The following is a 19,216-nucleotide window of genomic DNA, read 5'->3' on the forward strand; positions in this document are numbered from 1 at the left end:
AACTAAAAGAATCATATCACAGAGAAGTATGTGCACCCATGTTTATAGCAACATAGTTTGTAATAGCTAAATCTTGGAAACAGCCTATTTGCCCATCCGTTGCAAACTGGATAAAGAAGTTGTGGTTTTTCTATAAAATGGAATATTACTCAGCCATAAAGAACGAGAAAATAGATTCATTCACAGGAAAATGGATACATATTGAAGATATACTCCTAAGTGAAATAACTAAGTCACACATGTGTAAATACCAAATAGTTTCCCTGGTGTAAATAATCTGCAACAATGCATAAGATTCTAATAAGATTACTGACATTTAGAAATGGGAAGAAAGGAGCTAAAGGTGTAGGGAAGGTGGGATGGGTAGGGGAAGAGTAAAAAGGGAAAAGAAAAAAATGTGAGAGAATGAAAAGATGAAAATAAAGTGTTTGTAGATGGGGAGGGGAGGAGGGGTGAAGGGAGGGCAGAGTTAAGGGGAAAATATGAGAATCAAGACTTGTCATGTAGAGGTACAAGATCCCAACAATGAATGTAACTGTACTGTATCCCTAAAATGTACCAATAAACTCAATTAAAGCTGAAAAAAAACAAAAAAAAACCAAATGTATGGCCTTAACAAAAAATTGAGGACCTTGCACCTGCCTGGCAGGCACTATGCCCTTGAGCTAAAATACTGACCCAAAATTTTATTCTTCTTTGAAGCGGAGAGTTTCTTAAACAATTCTCCTTTACTCAATTTTGAAGTAAAATTGACTTTTGACAAACTCTAATCAACATGTTGTTTTAAAGATTTCCAAAATGTCAGGTTTATGAAGGTATAATTTATATGCTGTAAGACTAATCCCATTCTAATTGCTCTGCATTACTACCCAATAAATTGTTCAAGCAACTGGTCAATCTTTTAAATTTTAAGTATTCTAGTGGATGTGTCACAGTATTTATTTCATTATGGTTTTAATTTGATAATTAGTGATACTGTACATTGCTTCTTTCTCATGGAGGATGTATCTTTCATGTCCTTATTTACCACCTAGATTGGAAGACTGGAAGCCTGGACTTGGTCATACTGCAGAAATGAGGAAGCTTACAAAAGGAATCCCATAAAGTTGCTCAGAAGGTTCTAGCTAACTCCTAAATTACATATGTGTGAGTGTGACTTTAAACAGCACACCAAAAGTATTGAGAACTGCACTGCAGAATAGGCCACCACCTAATTCCCAGACTGTCCTGAGTGACACACCCAAAGCCTGGACCTCAACAACACCACAAAGGCTTTGAAAATTGAACTGATACTGGACTCACAGGCCATATAACTGAGTCAAAACTTGCTTTGGGCCTGGGGATGTACTCAATGTGGGAGGCCTTGGGTTTGAACTCCAACACTGGGAGAAAAAAATAGAACAAAACAAAACTCAGATCTCATAAGACTCAAACTATACAGGATATAATCCAAAAATTATTTTACATTCAGAGAACCAGCAAAATTGCAACAAACTGCAAGGAACAAAGTTGAAAGACAGTCCAAGATGATCTAGATGTTGGAATTAATAACTAACCCTAAAGCATATTATAGCCATGCTCTAAGGAAGTTAAACATCTTTAAAATTCAGTAAAACAAAGAAAGGGAACACATAAAAAGACCAAAATAGAAATGTTAAAACTAAAAAAATATAATAACCAAATTAAAAATTTACCAGGTATGTTGAACAGAGGAATGGAAATGATCAGGGGAAAGAGTGAGTTGTCTTGAAGATAAACAGAAATTACCTAGGCTAATCAGAGAGACAACTGGGATAGGTGGGTGAGGGGACAAAAAAGACAGCAAAACAGAAGAAAAGAAGATTGGGAATATAGCTTGGCACTTGCCAACAAATGTGAGGACAAGGAGAAAGAGGAGGAAGAAGTGATACAGAAGGTGGGGCACTATATTATTATTAGATATGATAGACTTCAAAACAAAATTGCCAAGATAGATATTGCAAATGATAAAAGGATTAATTCACCAAGACAACATAATCCTACATGTATATGCATCCAAAAACAGAACTTTAACATACATGAAACAAAAATTGATAGAACTAAAAGGAAAAACAGACAAATCCACAATTATAGTTGTAAACTTTAACATTAATAAGAGGCTTAGACGGGAAGATTGCTAGTTCAAACCCAGGCTAGGCTAGTGACTTAGTAAAACCCTGTTTCAAAATAAAAAATGTTTAAAAAAGGCTGGGGATGTAGCTCTTCAATCCCTAGGTTCAATCCCTAGTACTGGAGACAAAAGATTAACAATAACTAATAATAAAACAGAACAATTATAACAATGTGTTATAGTACAAGTTGTATGAATGTGGTCTCTTGCTCTCTAGACATCTTACTGTGATGCACTCACTCTTCCTGTGGTTATGGGAGATGATGTGATACAGCATTAGGCTGTATGTAAGGGTTACTTGAACTCAAGCTCTGCAATGCCTCAATAGTCATCCGACAAACAAGAGACTAACGGGCAAGTAGTATATAATATACAGTATGGATTTGCTAGAGAGGACGATTCATGTCCCGGGCAAGACACAGCAGGACAAAGATTTCATCATGCTACTCAGAACAGCACACAACTTAAAGCTTAAAGCTTATGAATAATGTCTTGAATTTTCCATTTAATATACTCAAACAATGGCTGGCCATAGAAAAGTAAAACCTCAGAAAGTAAAACTGTAGATTAAGAAGAATTATTTACCATTTCAAAGGATAATGAGAAATTCTCACAATTTTGACTTCTGTTATTTTACATATAGTAAGAGTTCCTAAGTGGTAATTTTGCATGAAGATATTTTAAAATGTTAATGAGCATAATAATCATTAAAAAATTAGGTGGAAAATGTGAATCAAATAAATAGAAAACAGAGTTTGCCTTTTTAGAAAAATTAATCAAATTCCTAATCTTTAAATTCAAGTTGACCAAATCTTAACTGAACTTGGTCTTTTTATTCTGAACAACTTATCCTGTTAAAACCTATTTCCTTCACCACTCCCAATAGATACATATTTGCTAGTGATATGATTCTATAGAGCTAAACTAAATTACACAGTCCTGCCCCTGTTTTTAGTTCTAACTTGGTCAATACTATCTCTCATTCAGCTCTCTGAAACTGTATTTTCCTGTCCCATTCTCTATCATCCAAGTTGAACAGAAAAAGAGGGAAGCATGTCTAATTTACAGACATTGGCTCTTAATATTTGGGGGCCAAACCCTAAATAGTGGTGTTTGGTTCTTAATCTTCACATGGGCCTATTATCATATTACAAAGTATACGAACGAGTGCACTGCTCCTAAAGGACAGGTTTTGTATTAGTTTAAATTTCAGTTTACTAAAGCAAACTTGTGACTCAAGTAGAAGGAAATATTTTGAGTACAGTTTTACTTTTGCTTTTTTTAAAAATCAGCACTCAAGGTTCAGGGAGTTAGCTCACTCAGTGGGGCTGCCCGCCTGCCTCATAAGTACAAGGTCCCGAGTTCGAACCTTGGTACTCCCCCCAAAAAAATCAGCACTCAAGATTTTAAAAAGAGAAAGGAAGAGATTCAATCAGCTCTTTAATGTAAGACCAAAAACACTTTACTCATATACAGTTGACTATCAGTGGCATTATTAAATATGAACACACTGAGTGGGCCGGGGATTTAACTCAGTGGTTCTGCCTGCCTCACAAGCACAAGGACCCGTGTTCGATCCCCGGTACAAAAAAAATACACACGCACACACACACACACGCTGAGAATTAGTAGCTGAATTGTCAAACATACTGGTACAAAATGCTGTTAGTGCATCCACTTTGGAGGTGAAAAAGCATCTATCTGTTCATACACACACACACACACGCACACACACACACACACACACACACACACATTCTAGTTGAATTTCTGGCTCCAATGTCAGGAAACAATATCAATTCAATTTTCAAACTCATGTATTCTACCACATGTTTTCCAAATGTCTCTTAACTCTTAAATCTGTTTCTCATCTTGACCTCTCCATCAAGATCCATAACCTATCTTCTAACTGTCCTTTGAGTATTTATGACTAGTACATCAAGTACCACTTTGAGTTTTCACTCTTATCCCACCAAAAGAACACAGAGACACACAGAGACACACACACACACTTCTTCAAATAATTTTCCTTCTTCCCACTGTCATTCTTACTATCTAAGCTTAAACCCCTCAAGATCTAATCTTTAGGTCTTCCCTTTCCTTGACACTCTGTTCTATTTGAAATTCTTGCACACTTTTTTGTATATTTCATTTTCTCTTTTCATTCCCATGCATTGATCTGAAGTTTTTATCTCCAAAAGAAACCCAATTCCAAAGGACTACAAAAACTTTCCTAGCCTCTTTTCCTCTAAGACTCTACATTCTACACAATGATAACTCCAAAATGAATAGCACCATCCTGTCCTTATTATGAAAGAATTCACACACTAACATGGGACACAAACTATTAACATAAGTGGAAACTATTAACATATGATACTGATGACATAAACAAAAAAGCTCTTGGAAGGCAGGAAAGTAACAATTATTATAGGGAAGGATTCAAAGGAGGTACAGCTAAACTGGAAGAAAGTACTGTGAACAAAGAACAGCCTAATAATGTGTGAAGGTTCACATTTTGGGGGAAGAATAGTCCGGTGGCACAAGAAAGGTAGGAGATGAGGCTAGAAATGTAAGTTGAATCAGACTCTGCCCAAGGTTAGACTTGATCTTACTAAAATGTAAAACTAGCAAAGATAAAAGAATCCTTTAAGGTTTTTTTGTTTTTGTTTGTTTGTTTGTTTATTTATTTATTTATTTCGGTACTGGGGATCGAACTCAGGACCTTGCACTTGCGAGGCAGGTGGCAGCACCACTGAGCTAAATCCCCAGCCCTCCTTTAAATTTTTGTGTTTGTTTTTAATATATGATTGTGAAACCAAAGTAACACAAGCATTTAATAGAACCATACATATCTTCTCTAAGTGGGCCAAATGGTAAGTTATTTAGTTATCTATACCTTAAGATTGGTAAACACAGACTGCGAAGAAAATCAGATATGAGGACAGTATTCTACACATGTTCATTAGGTCAGATTGGCTAATTTGTCATTCAAATTCACTCTGTCTTTATTCATATATTTGTCTTCATGATGTAATTACTGAGAGAAGTATGACTTAAATTCCCTACTATACGTACAGATTTTTCTATTTATTCACATTAGATATTATATTTTTGCAGTTATACACTATTCATTTGATTTTTAGATTCCACTTTTCTGGTCTTACATGGATTAATTCATAACACCTTATTTAACGACATAGAAAACATTAAGAATAAGCTTTTGGTCCATTTTTGAACAAAAATTTATTTTGTGCTACCGAAACAGTTCAGTAACTATTTTTCTTTTTCAAGCAGTTATCATCTTCAAGCCAACATACTTCAATATTTAGAGCACATTAGTGCTGCTTAGACTGACTGCTGCTTTAGGGAAACAAAGGGTGGCCCACATGACTAAAGGAATTTATGTTCATAAAGAACTAAACCAGTTACCCCATATGATATCTGGTCACATAACTCTCTGCCTAAGTATAATACGAGAAGCAAAAAGGTCTGATAAACCCATAGAACATTTTCTTCTACCAGAGGAGAAAAAAAAAATCACAATTACCAGTTTGAAAAGGCTCAGCTCCAAGTAAGCAGTGGCTTAAAAAAAAAAACCACAAAAATGGAAGTATTAAGGCAGCTACCCTAAATAATCATACTATGTGTAGACACATGAGCAACATGTAGGTGAGACAACTATATTTCTGACTAATTTTCTATCTGACTATTCACTCAAATTATAGGGAAGGCAGCCTGAGATAAACTGTAGGTCAGTTTTCACTGGACATGACTGAGACATATAAACAAGTCAGGGCAAAGGAAAAACCCAAATCATAAGTTATCACATCCAACTTGTAAGTTGTTTTGTCCCTACTTAGAATTGGAAAACAAATCAATTCTACCATGGAGTGATCAAAAATATTGTTTTTTCAAAGTACAGGTCATAATTCATTACTGGGTTGTGAGGTATGTTAGTGAGTTCAAACACAATTTTTAAAAATGAAATAGAACAGGCTAGAAGAAATAATACTACAATATAGTACAAAGTTAAGTATTGTTTCATGAAATTGTTTCAGTTTTATGTACACACACATACATGAAATGTATATTTAAAAAAAACTAAAAGGCATTTCATATTATAGGTTGCAACTGAAAAAATCTTTGGAAAATACTATGATCTAGGACAATGGTGGTGAACCTGTGGCCTGAATGGGGCAATGGGCTGTTTGTACTGTGAAAGCTCTAAAAAGTTAATAACCACCAGGGATTTGGCTCAGTGGTTCAGCTGCCTGCCTCACAGCGCAAGAGCCAGAGTTTGATCACCGGTATCAAAAAATAAAAAAATAGAAATAAAAAGTTCACTATCACTAATCTAGGATCTACCAGCAAGACAAGCTTATTTTCTCAGAATAAGAGCAATCCTAGGAAGAATATTTTTATAAGTTTTTATAAGATTATCTAGTCCGAAGATCATTTAAGATCTTAAATAACTATTTATAGTACTCATTTTTTCAGGTGAGAAGAATTCATTTATTTAAGGCAGACATGGTAACAACATGCCTATAATACCAGCACTTGGGAGGCAGAGCAAGAGGATCACAGTGAATTTGAGGTCAACCTGGGTTACATAGTGAGTTCAAGTCCATGCTGAACTATATAGCAAGAACCTATCTCATAAAACAAAACAAGAATTCATTTATTAAAAAAATTTCTTTAAACTTATAGTTTACTTCTAAATACCAGGCATGAGTCTATGTGCTGGAAATAGAAAACCATGTACAACCAAAATCCCTGCCCTGAAGTTTAAACTCTAGCAGAGATAAGTGGCTCTGGTTTCCAATTCTAGACTAAGTGCTTTACATAATTTTCACTTGAGCCTCATAATCCTAGGAGGTAGATAATGTTTATCTTCATTTTACATATGTAGGAATTGAGACAAATTTATTTACATGTTCAAGATCAACTGGTCTCTCTGTCCCTCTCTCTTGCTTCTCACTCTCTCATACACATTTGCACATATGCAGGGCTACACAAGGCAGAGTTAAAGTTCAAACCCAAGCTAGTAAAATCCCAAAGCCATGCTCTGAGCCACTATACTACACAGCCTTCCATTGTCTATTTGCAGGAAAATAAAATGAAACAACGCTCTGCCCAATAAAATATCTAAAAATGACACAGAACTGTGACCCCTTAGTCAGATAATTTCAATTATAGATATTCTGGGGTTTCGTGCCTTTTTTTTTTTTTTTTTGGTACCAGGGATCAAACTTGGGCCCTTGTGCTTGTGAGGCAGGTGCTGGAACCACTGAGCTAAATCCCGGGCCCTTCTTTTTTATATTGAAAGAAAGCAATTCTTAAAGTGACCCAAAACTGCAGTTCAGCTTTATTAATATGCTTTGGAATACACATACTAAACCATCAATTGATTTTTATAATATCTTCAAAACTGTAAAAAAAGAACAGTAGGCAAAAGGCATACAAGTCAGCACATTATAGTTAAAAATAAAAAGGCTCCCTGCTCCATGAATATATCCATCTTAGGCTCTCAAAATAACGAGGCTGTAGCAGATAAGCATGACTATTCACAGGCCTTACTAGAACAGTCATTCCCTAGGTGGAGCCTGCAGGTTTGAATGGCATGCTGAGAGAAGTAAGGTCCATCTAGACAGCTAGAAGGCTGAATCAACTGTGGCAATGAAAGTAAAGGTATCGGGGTCAGTCAGATCACACCCCCATTCCACACTACTGATACTTCTCAAGGAGGAACTATTTCTGTTTTGCTCCCACTATAACCTAATACAGAATATGGAACTTGGCAGGTACTCAGTAAATGTTTACTAAATGAATAAATTATATTACATAAGTTATTTTTTCTCTTAGGCTTTGAATTTCCATAAAGCAAAAAGGATTAGACTAAATCAATATATTCCCTTTCAGCTCTTCGAGCTAGAATTACTAAATACATCACACAGAGTATCTGTAAAATCACTCCAGTACATCTGGGTGTGAATATGTGCCAAGTCACAGGGTTTCACAACATCTTACTGCAGTCCTGCATAAGATAAACAAAATGAATTTGCCCTGCTGAAACTACTCGAAACCTCAATGCCTCCTCTTCAAGGAGAAACTGATATTTTCTAATATACAAAAATAAGCAATTGTAGAAATAATAATATACATCTGACCATTCAGCTAAAATATGAGAAAAGGGCTGGGGATGTAGCTCAGTGGTTTTGCCGCCTGCCTCGCAAACACAAGGACCAGAGTTTGATCCCTGGTACCAAAAAAAAAAAAAAAAAAAAAAAAAAAAAAAAAAAAAAAAAAAAAACACAAAAATAAATAAAATAGAAAAGTTGATGCTCATAATAATAATTAATGATAACAGCAAAAAAGTTCAGCTTTTTAGATGTCTGAAGAATCAGAAAAATCTAGTAACTGATTTAATCAAACAATGTTTTTTAATACCAAAGTATATTTATTTTCTGTGAAGGCAGGATATTTAATTTTCATATAGTATAACATAAATTTACATTCTTTAATTATCAATTAGGAATTATTTTCTGAACTTTTAGAACTTTTGCAAAAAGGAAAGTAGATTAGTTTCTCTTTTTTTTGGTACCGGGGATCAAACTCAAGCTTGTGAGGCAGGGGGCAAAAGTAAATTACTTTCCAACGCATTATTTTAAATAATATTGTCTCAAATTAATGAAGTGACCTAACACAAAAAACCACCAGTCTACAAAATTAGATATGATTAAATATATTCACTGAAGCTAAAATGTGAGTATTACACATTAAAGTATGTTCCTCAAATATAAAAAATGTTTTAATGGCTTTCAGATCACCTGTTATGGGGAAGTCTGGTTTCTAAATACTTCAAACATCTTTGTGGATGCTTGTTATATATAAAAAACAGAATCTAGAAGGGGATCAGGAAATTCTATAAGGTATTAAGTCTTCAAACTTAGGACTCACTTTAGATACACATGGCTTAACACAAAAAGTCAAAGAGTAACTCAAGAGGTATTAAAAAAGGAACACTACGGCTGGGGATTTAGCTCAGTGGTGCTGCTGCCTGCCTTGAAAGCACAAGGTCCCAAGTTCAATCCCCAGTACCCCCCCCCAAAAAAAGGAACACTAAGAGACACAATAAGGCAGTTCATAATGTAGTTGTCAATAAAAGTAAGAAAGACCAAAGGCTTTTTAGAATGGGTAGATTTTAAGAAGAGAAAAATATAAATACTGATGACACTTCCATAGGGTGACCTGCTCCTTCTGCTTATTCATAAGTCTAAATTTGTGCATAAAAGTAAAAAGTTATTATTCAAAATATACCAAAAGTTTTAAAAGAGCAATAGCTATTTTCACACTTAAAAAGAAAAGGCAAACTTATTTTTGTAATTCTTTAAAAACAGTATTCCATGAAAAATTGGAATTTTTTTGTATTGCTGGTAGAATGTAAATTTTATAGTCACTATGGAAAACAGTCTGGTGGTTCCTTAAAAACTAAGCACAGAATTACTCTGATCCAGTGATTCTACTCCTTAGCTATATACTCAAAAAGAATTGAAAACAAGAACTCTAATACTTATCTGAACTTTCATTACAGTAGCATTATTCACAGTAGCAAGATGGAAACAGTGTTCATGGGTGGATGAATGAATAAATAAAATATATTATACACATACAAAGAATATTACCATAAAAATGAATGAAGATCAGATATATGCTACAAAATGGATGAATCCTGAGTACATTATAATAAGTGAAATAAGCTAGATTCCAAAGGACAGATATATTATCTTAGTTATGTGAACTACCTAGAAAAGGCAAATTCACAGAATAGAAAGTTAGATTAGAGGTTCTCAGTATGGGAGGGTATTATTATTTAATAGCTACAAAGTGGTTGGAGTGACAAAAAGGTTTTGGAGCCAGACAGTGGTAATGGGTGCATGACATTAAAAATAACTAATGCCAGGCCAGGGATTTAGCTCAGTGGTTCTGCTTCCTGCCTTGCAAGCACAAGGTCCTGAGTTCAACCTCTGGTACCAAAAACAAGACAAAGAATAACTAATGCCAGTTAAAAATGTCTAAAATGGCAAATTTTATGATATATGTTTTTACCACAATAAAAAAATAGAATTCCATGATCACTCCACAGATTAAGATACAAAAGGAAATTGTACCTTTACTTAAAATGGAGAGATCTGGTTGGTAGTCATATTAACCAAGCTGCTCAGTTTAGCTATTTGTAGGCTGGGGATTTAGCTCAGTGGTTCTACTGCCTGCCTTGCAAGCCAAGGACCCAATTTTGATCCCCAGTACCAAAAAAAAAAACTCAACGGCAATTTAGCCATTTGTACCTTGGCTTTATGTGTCTCCTGATGTGATGTGATGTGGTCTCCATAATGGTTTTGCTGGAAAGTTGAAAGCGAATTTTCTTTTTTTTGGGTACCAGGGATTGAGCTCAGGACCTTGCGCTTGCCAGGCAGGTCTTATGCTGCTGAGCTAAATCCCCAGCCCAAAAGTGAATCTTAATATGAAGAAAATCACAACTCCAGAATATGTAATGTTCCACTGAACTGTTTGTACTCTTCACAAGAGTCAATTGCAAGGCTTGAACCTTGACTGGATCCTGGATCTGGAGAAAAAAAAGAGCTATAGAAAATATTTTTGGATGCTAGGGAAAATAGAAGTTATGAACAACATGTGGGATTATAGTATTGAATTACTGTTGATTTTTCAATTATGTAATGGTATACAGTTGTACAGAAGAATGTCCTTGTACTTGGGAAATATATGTTGAGAAACTTACAAATAAAGTATGAAATCTGTCACTTGTTTTTGGCAAAAGATTGTGTGTGTATGTATATATAGGGTTATGGGTATACATGTGGAGGTGGGGAGGCAAACCACATGTGTACCATAATAGTAAATATAAATAAAGGATATAAAAGTACTCATATAGTCTTTAAATTTTACTATGCATTTCAAAGTTTAAAAATAACAATGGGCTGGGGATTTAGCTCAGTGGTTCTGGTGCCTGCCTTGCAAGCACAAGGACCCAAGTTCAATCCCCAATACTAAAAACAAAAGCAAAAACAAAACAAATAAAAATAAAAATAAGTTGGTTTAAAAAAATTTTTTTTGTGGTAGTGGGGCTCGAACCCTGATCACGATATCACTGAGTTATATCTCCAGCCCTATTTATTTTTTTATTTTGAGATAGGGGCTTGCTGAATTGTCCAAGTTGGCCTTGAACTTAAAATTCCTCCTGCCTCAGCCTCCTGGGTAGCTGAGATTGCAGGCCTGTGTCACTGTGCTGGACAAGATGTAGAATTGTAAAAACGGAATTCTGCAAAGTTTCCTCTGTTCCACTCAGAATATACATAAGAAAGTTAAAAGAACAAGAGGGAAAATATAGCAAAATAATTCTTTGCATACCTTCCACATCATACCAATGTGCGCCATTTGTGATTCCATCTTTGAAAGTCTCATCTTCATCTCCTGGACAATGAGGTTCACCAGTTTTCATTATAGGGTGATTTGAAGCATAAGCTTTTGCCAAGTATTTAAAGACTTCATCATCTGAAGTTTTGCTATAGATTCCAGTGGCCTTATGTTCTGGAGAATCATCAAAAGGATAGCTTGCTACCACAGAGCCACCATGCAGATTTCCAGAAAGCACAAACCTTTGAAAACATAACCAAATCACATGTCACAAAAAAAGGCACAGAAAACACCATGTATTTTAAAATTCCACATCTCATTCACCTTCTCTTTCTTCTTCCTGCTCCTTTCTTTCTCTACCTCTCCTCACCCCTCCCAGTACTGGGGGTTGAACCCCGTGAGGCAAATGCTCTACCACTAAGTTTTATCCTAGCTCCATAAATGAACTCAAACATCTCCTGGAGAATTAGAAGATAACTATCAGTTGCTAGAAGCAGACCATTACTAACACCACCACCACCACCAACAACAACAACAACAACAAAAATGGAAAGAAAATATCATCAATTCAAAATTTCAAACAGCTTTTACAATTCACATTAATGGCAAGTAGTAAAACAGCATAAATTAATGTTTCAGTAGATGTCTTATTTAGAGAATTCCATTCATATAGAAGGTTGAACCGTATGCACTTGCCAATATTCAACCTTTTTTTTTTAACCTACAAAAATAACAGTTTCATTTAGTTCAACCTAATAGTGATATTTCATAATGTGTCAATTTCATAAAAATAGCTGGCTGATATAAATATTTGTTGAACACATGAATTAGGTTAATAACTTTTATGCTTTGTATATTTACTGTCAAAAGAGAATTTTTAAGGTAAGGAGTTCTAATTTAAAAGAGAATGTATTTTGTCTTACTCCAGTTTACAAATTACCTATAGTAAATTCACATTTTAAAGAAAAAAGCCACAGTAGAGAAGATTCAGGAAAAATAAAAACAAAAGCTAACATTCTGGGAAAAACAGTACAATACTGTGTAACAAAGACTAGTTCTCCATTGAACTGAGTTTTCTGATTGGGACATAAAAAATAAAATGACATGGAGACAAAGCTTCTCTTATAAAACAAACAAACAAACATTTAAAAAGTGTTTCTGTGTGTGTGTGTGTGTGTGTGTGTGTGTGTGTGTCTACCACTGAGCTACATCTACAACCCCATGTTTCTGCTTTTTAAGTGAACCAATTTGAAGTCTGGGTCATATTTCTAGATATAAAAGTGCCGAAGAGCTCCTTTTACGATGAAAGCTAAAGGTAAAAACACACACGTTCCATTTATTTACTTTTTCCTTGTGTTCTGATTATTTTTAAAGGTAGAATCTGGCTGACTTGAATTTGCCATGTAGCCCAGGCTGGCCTCAAACACATCCTCTCTAGTGCTAGATATAGTTGTTGCCACCATACCTAGCTGCCTTTCCCTCACATAAGAGTTCAAATTATTACTACAAGGACAGATTAAATACCTTTCTCTTTGCACTCTAAATTGGGTTTTCTTGCTTCTGCCTTTCTGTGGTTGAAATTAACTGAGCTACAGAAATTCTAAAGGGAGTCGACAAATAACATTTCCCTATATATCCTTGAAGTAAAATTAAATCTTTCATATGTTTAATTTGAAAAGTTATTTTAAGCATAATCAGCCCCATCCCAGAGGAAGTAAAATAATGAAAATTACCTGTAACACAGAATCTGTTCATCAGAAGAAATAACTTAGCTAATACTGACTGTGATTAAACACTAGAACAGACTAGAAAAAGAGACTATTTTAAAACTAATATAATTTTAATTAACACCCTTCCAGACACTAGAGCACACCATTTGGAGTAGTGGCAATAGCACGAGCTTTGGAGCCAGGCAAATATGGGTAAGAACATTCAGTCTCCCAGATCTATAACTCAACAGTAATATGAGCAGAAGTTACAACTCTAAATTTGATAAACCTGTTTTCCTCTCATCTGTAAAATAAGGGGTTAAGAAAACTAAATAAAATTAAAACAGGTAAACCTCTTCTCATGCAATGACTGCTTTGTAGCTCCTGCTCAACAAATATTCATTTCTTTCTTTCTTTTTTTTTTTTTTTTTTGGTACTGGGGATTGAACTTGGGTCCTTGCGCTTGCAAGGCAGGCCTCCAAACCCCTGAGCTAAATCTCTGGCCCCATAATGTTCATTTCTTTAGCGATATCTAGCACCTTGTTTAGGGAATCACTGCCATACAGATTTACCTTTCAATTCTCCAATTCCACTGCCAGTCCTGGACAGAATAATATAGAAACAAAAACTAAGTACGTATTCTAACTTTTTAACTCTACCCTAGCCACTTGTCCCTCATTGGTAACAATTAACAATTTACTTTCTAAATTGTATTTCTAAAATAATTTACCTTTTCCCCCACTGACTGGGAAAGCTATAATAAGGCTGGCCCAATTCAGGTAACCTATTTGGCAACAAATATTTTTTGAGTATTAAAATATTGTTGAAGATATTCTGCAAAAGGGAAGGGTCCCAAGAGATTGGGGATAGGGAAGAAAAAAGAATTAAGATATACCAAATCCTGGAGGAATGTAATCACTATGTATCACAAATATGTACATAAAAGTAAAAATTTTAAAAATACTGCTCTGGCACAAGGAATACATTATGAACCACTACCACCAAAAAGGGGGGGGGGATTTAGCTCAGTGGCACCACACCTGCCTCATAAGTGTAAGGTCCTGAGTTCAATCCCCAGTACCAGAAAAAAAAAAGGGCAAAGGAAAAAAAAAAACCAAAAAAACAATGCCTTGAATAGTCTAACTGAGCTAGGCTACTTAATTATATATTTTTAACTAAAACTTTAAAATCCAAGATCCTCTACTAAATGTTTTTCAGTTTGTTCAACATTTCTTGTAACACTTCTTAGGAATGTCTTTGTAACAATGAAATATTTGCAATCTACTTGAGGATTAAAATTAAATTCAATTAGAACTTCTTTGCTCTTCCTACATAGTTTTTGAGGTACCAAGGCCAGCCACTCAATTTCATTATCATATATGTTCCCTGCCTAAGATTTAATGTAGTTAAATCTGGGCTGGAAGTGTAGCTCAGTGGTACAGTGCTTGTCTAGCTTGTGTGAGTCCTTGGGCTTAATCCCCAGCATTGAAAAAAAAAAAAATATATATATATATATTTAAAGTAGCTGCTAGACAAAAGCAAGGCAGGGGCATCACAATCCCTGACTTGAAATTATACTACAGAGCTACTGTGATAAAAACAGCATGGTACTGGGCTGGGGATTTGGCTCAGTGGTGCCACTGCCTGCCTCGCAAGTGCAAGGTCTCCAGTTCAATTCAATCCCTGGTACCAAAAAAAAAAAAAAAAAAAAAAAAGACCTGAGAATCAATGGAACAGAATAGCAGATTCAGAAACAACTCCAAACACACTCAATAACCTTATCTTTGACAAAGGGGCCAAACACATTCACTGGAAGAAAGCCTCTTAATAAATGGTACTGCAAAAACTGGCTTTCTATATGCCAGACTAAAACTAGACCCATGTCTTTCATCATGCACTAAACTAAAATAAAAATGGATCAAAGACCTAAAAATTAAAACAGAAACAGTTATTCTGCTGGAAGAGACAATAGGTAAGACCCTTGAAGACTTGTGTAGGCAGATTTCATGAACAAAACCCCGACTATACAGGAAATACTACAAAGAATCAACAACTGAGATCTCATCTTATTAAAAAGCTTTTGCACAACAAAAGAAATCACCAACAGAGTAAAAAGACAACCCATAGACTGGGAAAAATTTTAGCCAGTTGTTACTCAAAGGACTAATATAATACCTAGAACATATAAATTGAAAAAATCATAACCTCTAAATTTAAAGACAATCAAAAAAATGGGCACTGAGATGAATACACACTTCTCAGATGAAGTACAAATGACAAATAAATATATGAAAAAATGTTCAACATCACTGGTAATTCAAGAGATGCAAGTTAAAACAACGGTGAGATTCTATCTCACTCTAGAAAGAATGGCTGTTATCAAGAAATCAACCAACAAATGATGGTGGGGCTGTGAGGAAAAAGGATCCCTTTTCCACCCTTGGTAGTGTAAACTGGTACAACCACTGTAGACATCAGTGTGGAGATTCCTCAAAAAACTAGGTTTACAGGTCCCCTTTGACCCAGCTATTCTCCTACTGGGCGTCTTCCCAAAAGAATTAAAAGCATGATACCACAGCCATATATGCACACCCATGTGTACAGCAGCACAGTTGTTGATAGCTAAATCTTGGAAATAATCCAAATGCCCATCAACTAATGAATGGATAAAAAGATGTGGATTTTTTTACACAATGGAGTACTACTTTGCCATAAAGGATAAACTTAGACATTTGTAAGTAAGCGGATGCACCTTGAAACCAAACTCTTAAGTGAAATAAATCAGACACATGTGTAAATTTTGCACTGTCTCTCTGGTGTGAGAAACTGAAAGTGTAAATAAAGACCAAAATGTAGACTAGACATTGTGAAATAAGAAGAAATTGTTCAAAAGCAAAGGGGAACTAAGAAGGGGGAGGGGGAAAAGAAAAAAGAAGAATAAAATGGAAACAAAGTTTTGTAAATAAGGAAGGGAAGAGGAGTTGAAAGGAGGGGAAAGAAATGGAAAAAAAAAAGGAATCAAGATACATCACATACAGGTACAAATTCCCTATAATGACTGTGATCATTATGTATATCTAAATTGTACCAATAAATTTAATTAAAAAATAAAGAAGCTGCTAAATAAATATAGTCTATAAATATTACAAATTAACCTTTACCTTTGTTATGTTCTTTCAGTTATCCTATAACTTAAAAAATTTAAGAAAACTTGAGGTCTGAAAAACTAAAAATATTCATGAAGTTGTAGGTAAATACATCCAAGCACCCCAAAACACTCTGCACTTACCCCCAACACTATGATAATGCTCTTTACAAACATACCCAAGTGCTGGAGTAGAGAATTCAATCTCCAGTACCACCAAAAAAACACAAACAAATTTTAAAAGAACACAAAAGTTAGTTTTTATGCTAATTTCCTCACCTCTAGGCAAGTAAATTTATTCAAAGAAGTCTGGAGGGACAAAAATGTAGAGATCAGGTAAAATCTTTAATGATGTAGCTTTAATTTTTTCTATTTTCCTAAGTATTGTCTCAATTATCAATTGTACAAAAACACCATTCAAGTGAAGTACAGAGTAAAACAAAATATATAAGTAAATAATCTACTTTCCTAAACTGGAGGAAATTTTAACATATTCAAAATAACAAAGAGTCTATTTTTAATTTAGCTGGGTGAACAGGATATCAAGAAATTACTGAAATCATTATTTTCACAAAATACACTTGAAAAAGGTAGTTTTCTTACAGAAACTTACGTTTGGGTTCTTTTCCATATCCTATGAATCTATATTAGGCATCAATCTCAAATTGTGTAGGTACACAAATTTTTAATTTTGTGAACATTCATGTATCAGTGTCCTTTGTTATTGATTAATTACTGAAGAAGAGGCATTCTGAATTAAATTTTAAAGGCTGAGGATATGGATGGATATATTTTTACCTATATAGTCACCTACTTTCCCTTTTGACTATAGTTACACGTTTGATTACAGTAGTCCACTGCCACAAAACAAAATGACTCTATATGACACCAACCAACCCATGTAAGTTTTTAAAATTCTCATAAGCTCCTAACATTGAACTAATCAAATCAGACCGTCACTCATAATCATTAAATACTAATGATATGAAGGAATTAACTAAAGAAAGTGAATTTCTGGTTCCAGATTTAAAGTTTAAGGCTTTCAATGTAGCTTCAAGGTGACTTACACCAAAAGAAAATTTTCATTTTTGGCTGCAGCAGAATTAATACTGAAGAGAAAAATCCCTTCAAGGGTAGTGATGAGGCATTTTAAACACTTAAGCAATGGAAACTGCAGTTCATGTATCATCTCCGAAAAGCCCTGGCAATCACAGCTTCTAACACTATTATGTCAAAGTCAAATTTATGAAGATGTTCAGAGGTCATAATATTATCATCCTTAAAAACACACACACACATCTTCCTAGAAAGTGTATATAAAATTAAATATAAAAAATCTTCTAAAGAGTAAAGTGAAAGGCAGAGACAAAAAAGAATCTGGAAGTGTCATAATGACCATGAATGCCATGTATTACTGAAATCTTATAGAAGAAATGATTCCAAGTCTCAAAGAAAAACTTTTGTTCATTACCTTTACATTCACTGACACACAGAAATATTTAAATCAAGAAGGAAAAAAGCCTTATGAAGAAAAAAAAAGTGTATACACTGACAAAGCTGATGCTTCAAAAAGGAGAGGTACCTGCTCACTTCAGACACTATTCCATTTGGAGTAGTTTCTTCTGCTTTTATTCCTCTCTTCCTCTTTGTTATAAAATCCTACCTATGTCTCAAGATTCAGTTCAAGTTCTACCTCTTTCACAGAATAGTCCATATTACATTGCCAGAGAGAACAGATTCCATAAAATTTAACTGAGTAAACATTTCATAAATAACATTGTCTTGTTATATACTAGGTTCTTGAGGTCCCCATCTTCTACTTTGTCATTTTTTAAATCCTACACAATGCTTAGTAACACTCAAGGTGTATATTAAGTGACAATTGGTCATTTTAATTGACAGGGCACCAGAAACCCTCAGTCTAAAATGAAGCAGCTTACGGATCTGTGCAAATTTCCCAGGCAACTCCATATCCTTAACATAATCAGAGGTACAGACTGGAAGAGAACCAATTTCTGTCAAATAAGAGGAAGACCCTCAGGGTGTCATTTACATTTCTGGGCTACAGTCTCTCTCCCTAGCTGTTCAGAGCATGCCAAGACCGCTCGAGTCAAAGCCGCAGCCACACTTCCTTTGCTAAGTAAATTAACCAGGCTGACCCTCAATTTCCCCGAATGCAAAACAAGAATACGAATGATGTCTAAGTCATCAGGTTGTGGCCAACATCAGTGAAATAATGCAGTCACGGAAAATGCTTAGCACAGCGGATCTAGTAATAACATAACGACCCTGACAACTAACCTATAAAATGTGTGAACTTAAGGGTACCCTTAAGTTCTCATCCATGGCTCTTATTCTATGGTCCTGGGAGGACAGAGACCAGAAAGGAGTCTCCCCTTCATCCATGCCTTGAACAAATGACAGCCTATAGGCAGCGGCTTCTTTGACAGACAGCGGTACCAGGAGGATCCGGGAGCTGGGCCTTGTCCCTGTTTCAGGGTGTCACCTCCTTCCCTCACTGTCTCTGCCCCTCAGGCCAGCAAGCATTGCTGGAGCGCCTACTGGGTGTGGGAATCAGCCTCTTGCCCTTGAAGGCTCACGTGGATGCGGGAGACGGGACCGGCGACACTTACTTGTTCCTGCGGATCCAGTCGATGAGGGCTCGCACTTCGGGCACCTCGTCCAGAGAGGGGGGCTCGCCAGTGCTGAACTGGTCAGGAAAGCTGCGGTTGAGGTCGCGGCCCCGGCTGTTGTCGCGGCCGCTGGTCCCGGGAGGGC

General features: G+C 35.4%; 1 protein-coding gene across 1 annotated transcript in view; it reads right to left on the reverse strand.

The window, feature by feature from the left end:
• The window catches only part of Cpd (carboxypeptidase D), an 80,432-nt gene that overhangs the window by 60,295 nt on the left and 921 nt on the right, over positions 1-19,216 (reverse strand). Inside the window, exons 2-3 of the mRNA XM_010642411.1 lie at positions 19,072-19,211; positions 11,579-11,826 (exon numbers count right to left, since the gene is read on the reverse strand). Of these exons, the coding sequence (XP_010640713.1) occupies positions 11,579-11,826; positions 19,072-19,211 (388 nt within the window). The remainder of the gene's footprint in view (positions 1-11,578; positions 11,827-19,071; positions 19,212-19,216) is intronic.

The sequence above is a fragment of the Fukomys damarensis genome, unplaced genomic scaffold, assembly GCF_012274545.1.
Source record: "Fukomys damarensis isolate Sample0158 unplaced genomic scaffold, DMR_v1.0_HiC HiC_scaffold_13, whole genome shotgun sequence".
Taxonomy (NCBI): domain Eukaryota; kingdom Metazoa; phylum Chordata; class Mammalia; order Rodentia; family Bathyergidae; genus Fukomys; species Fukomys damarensis.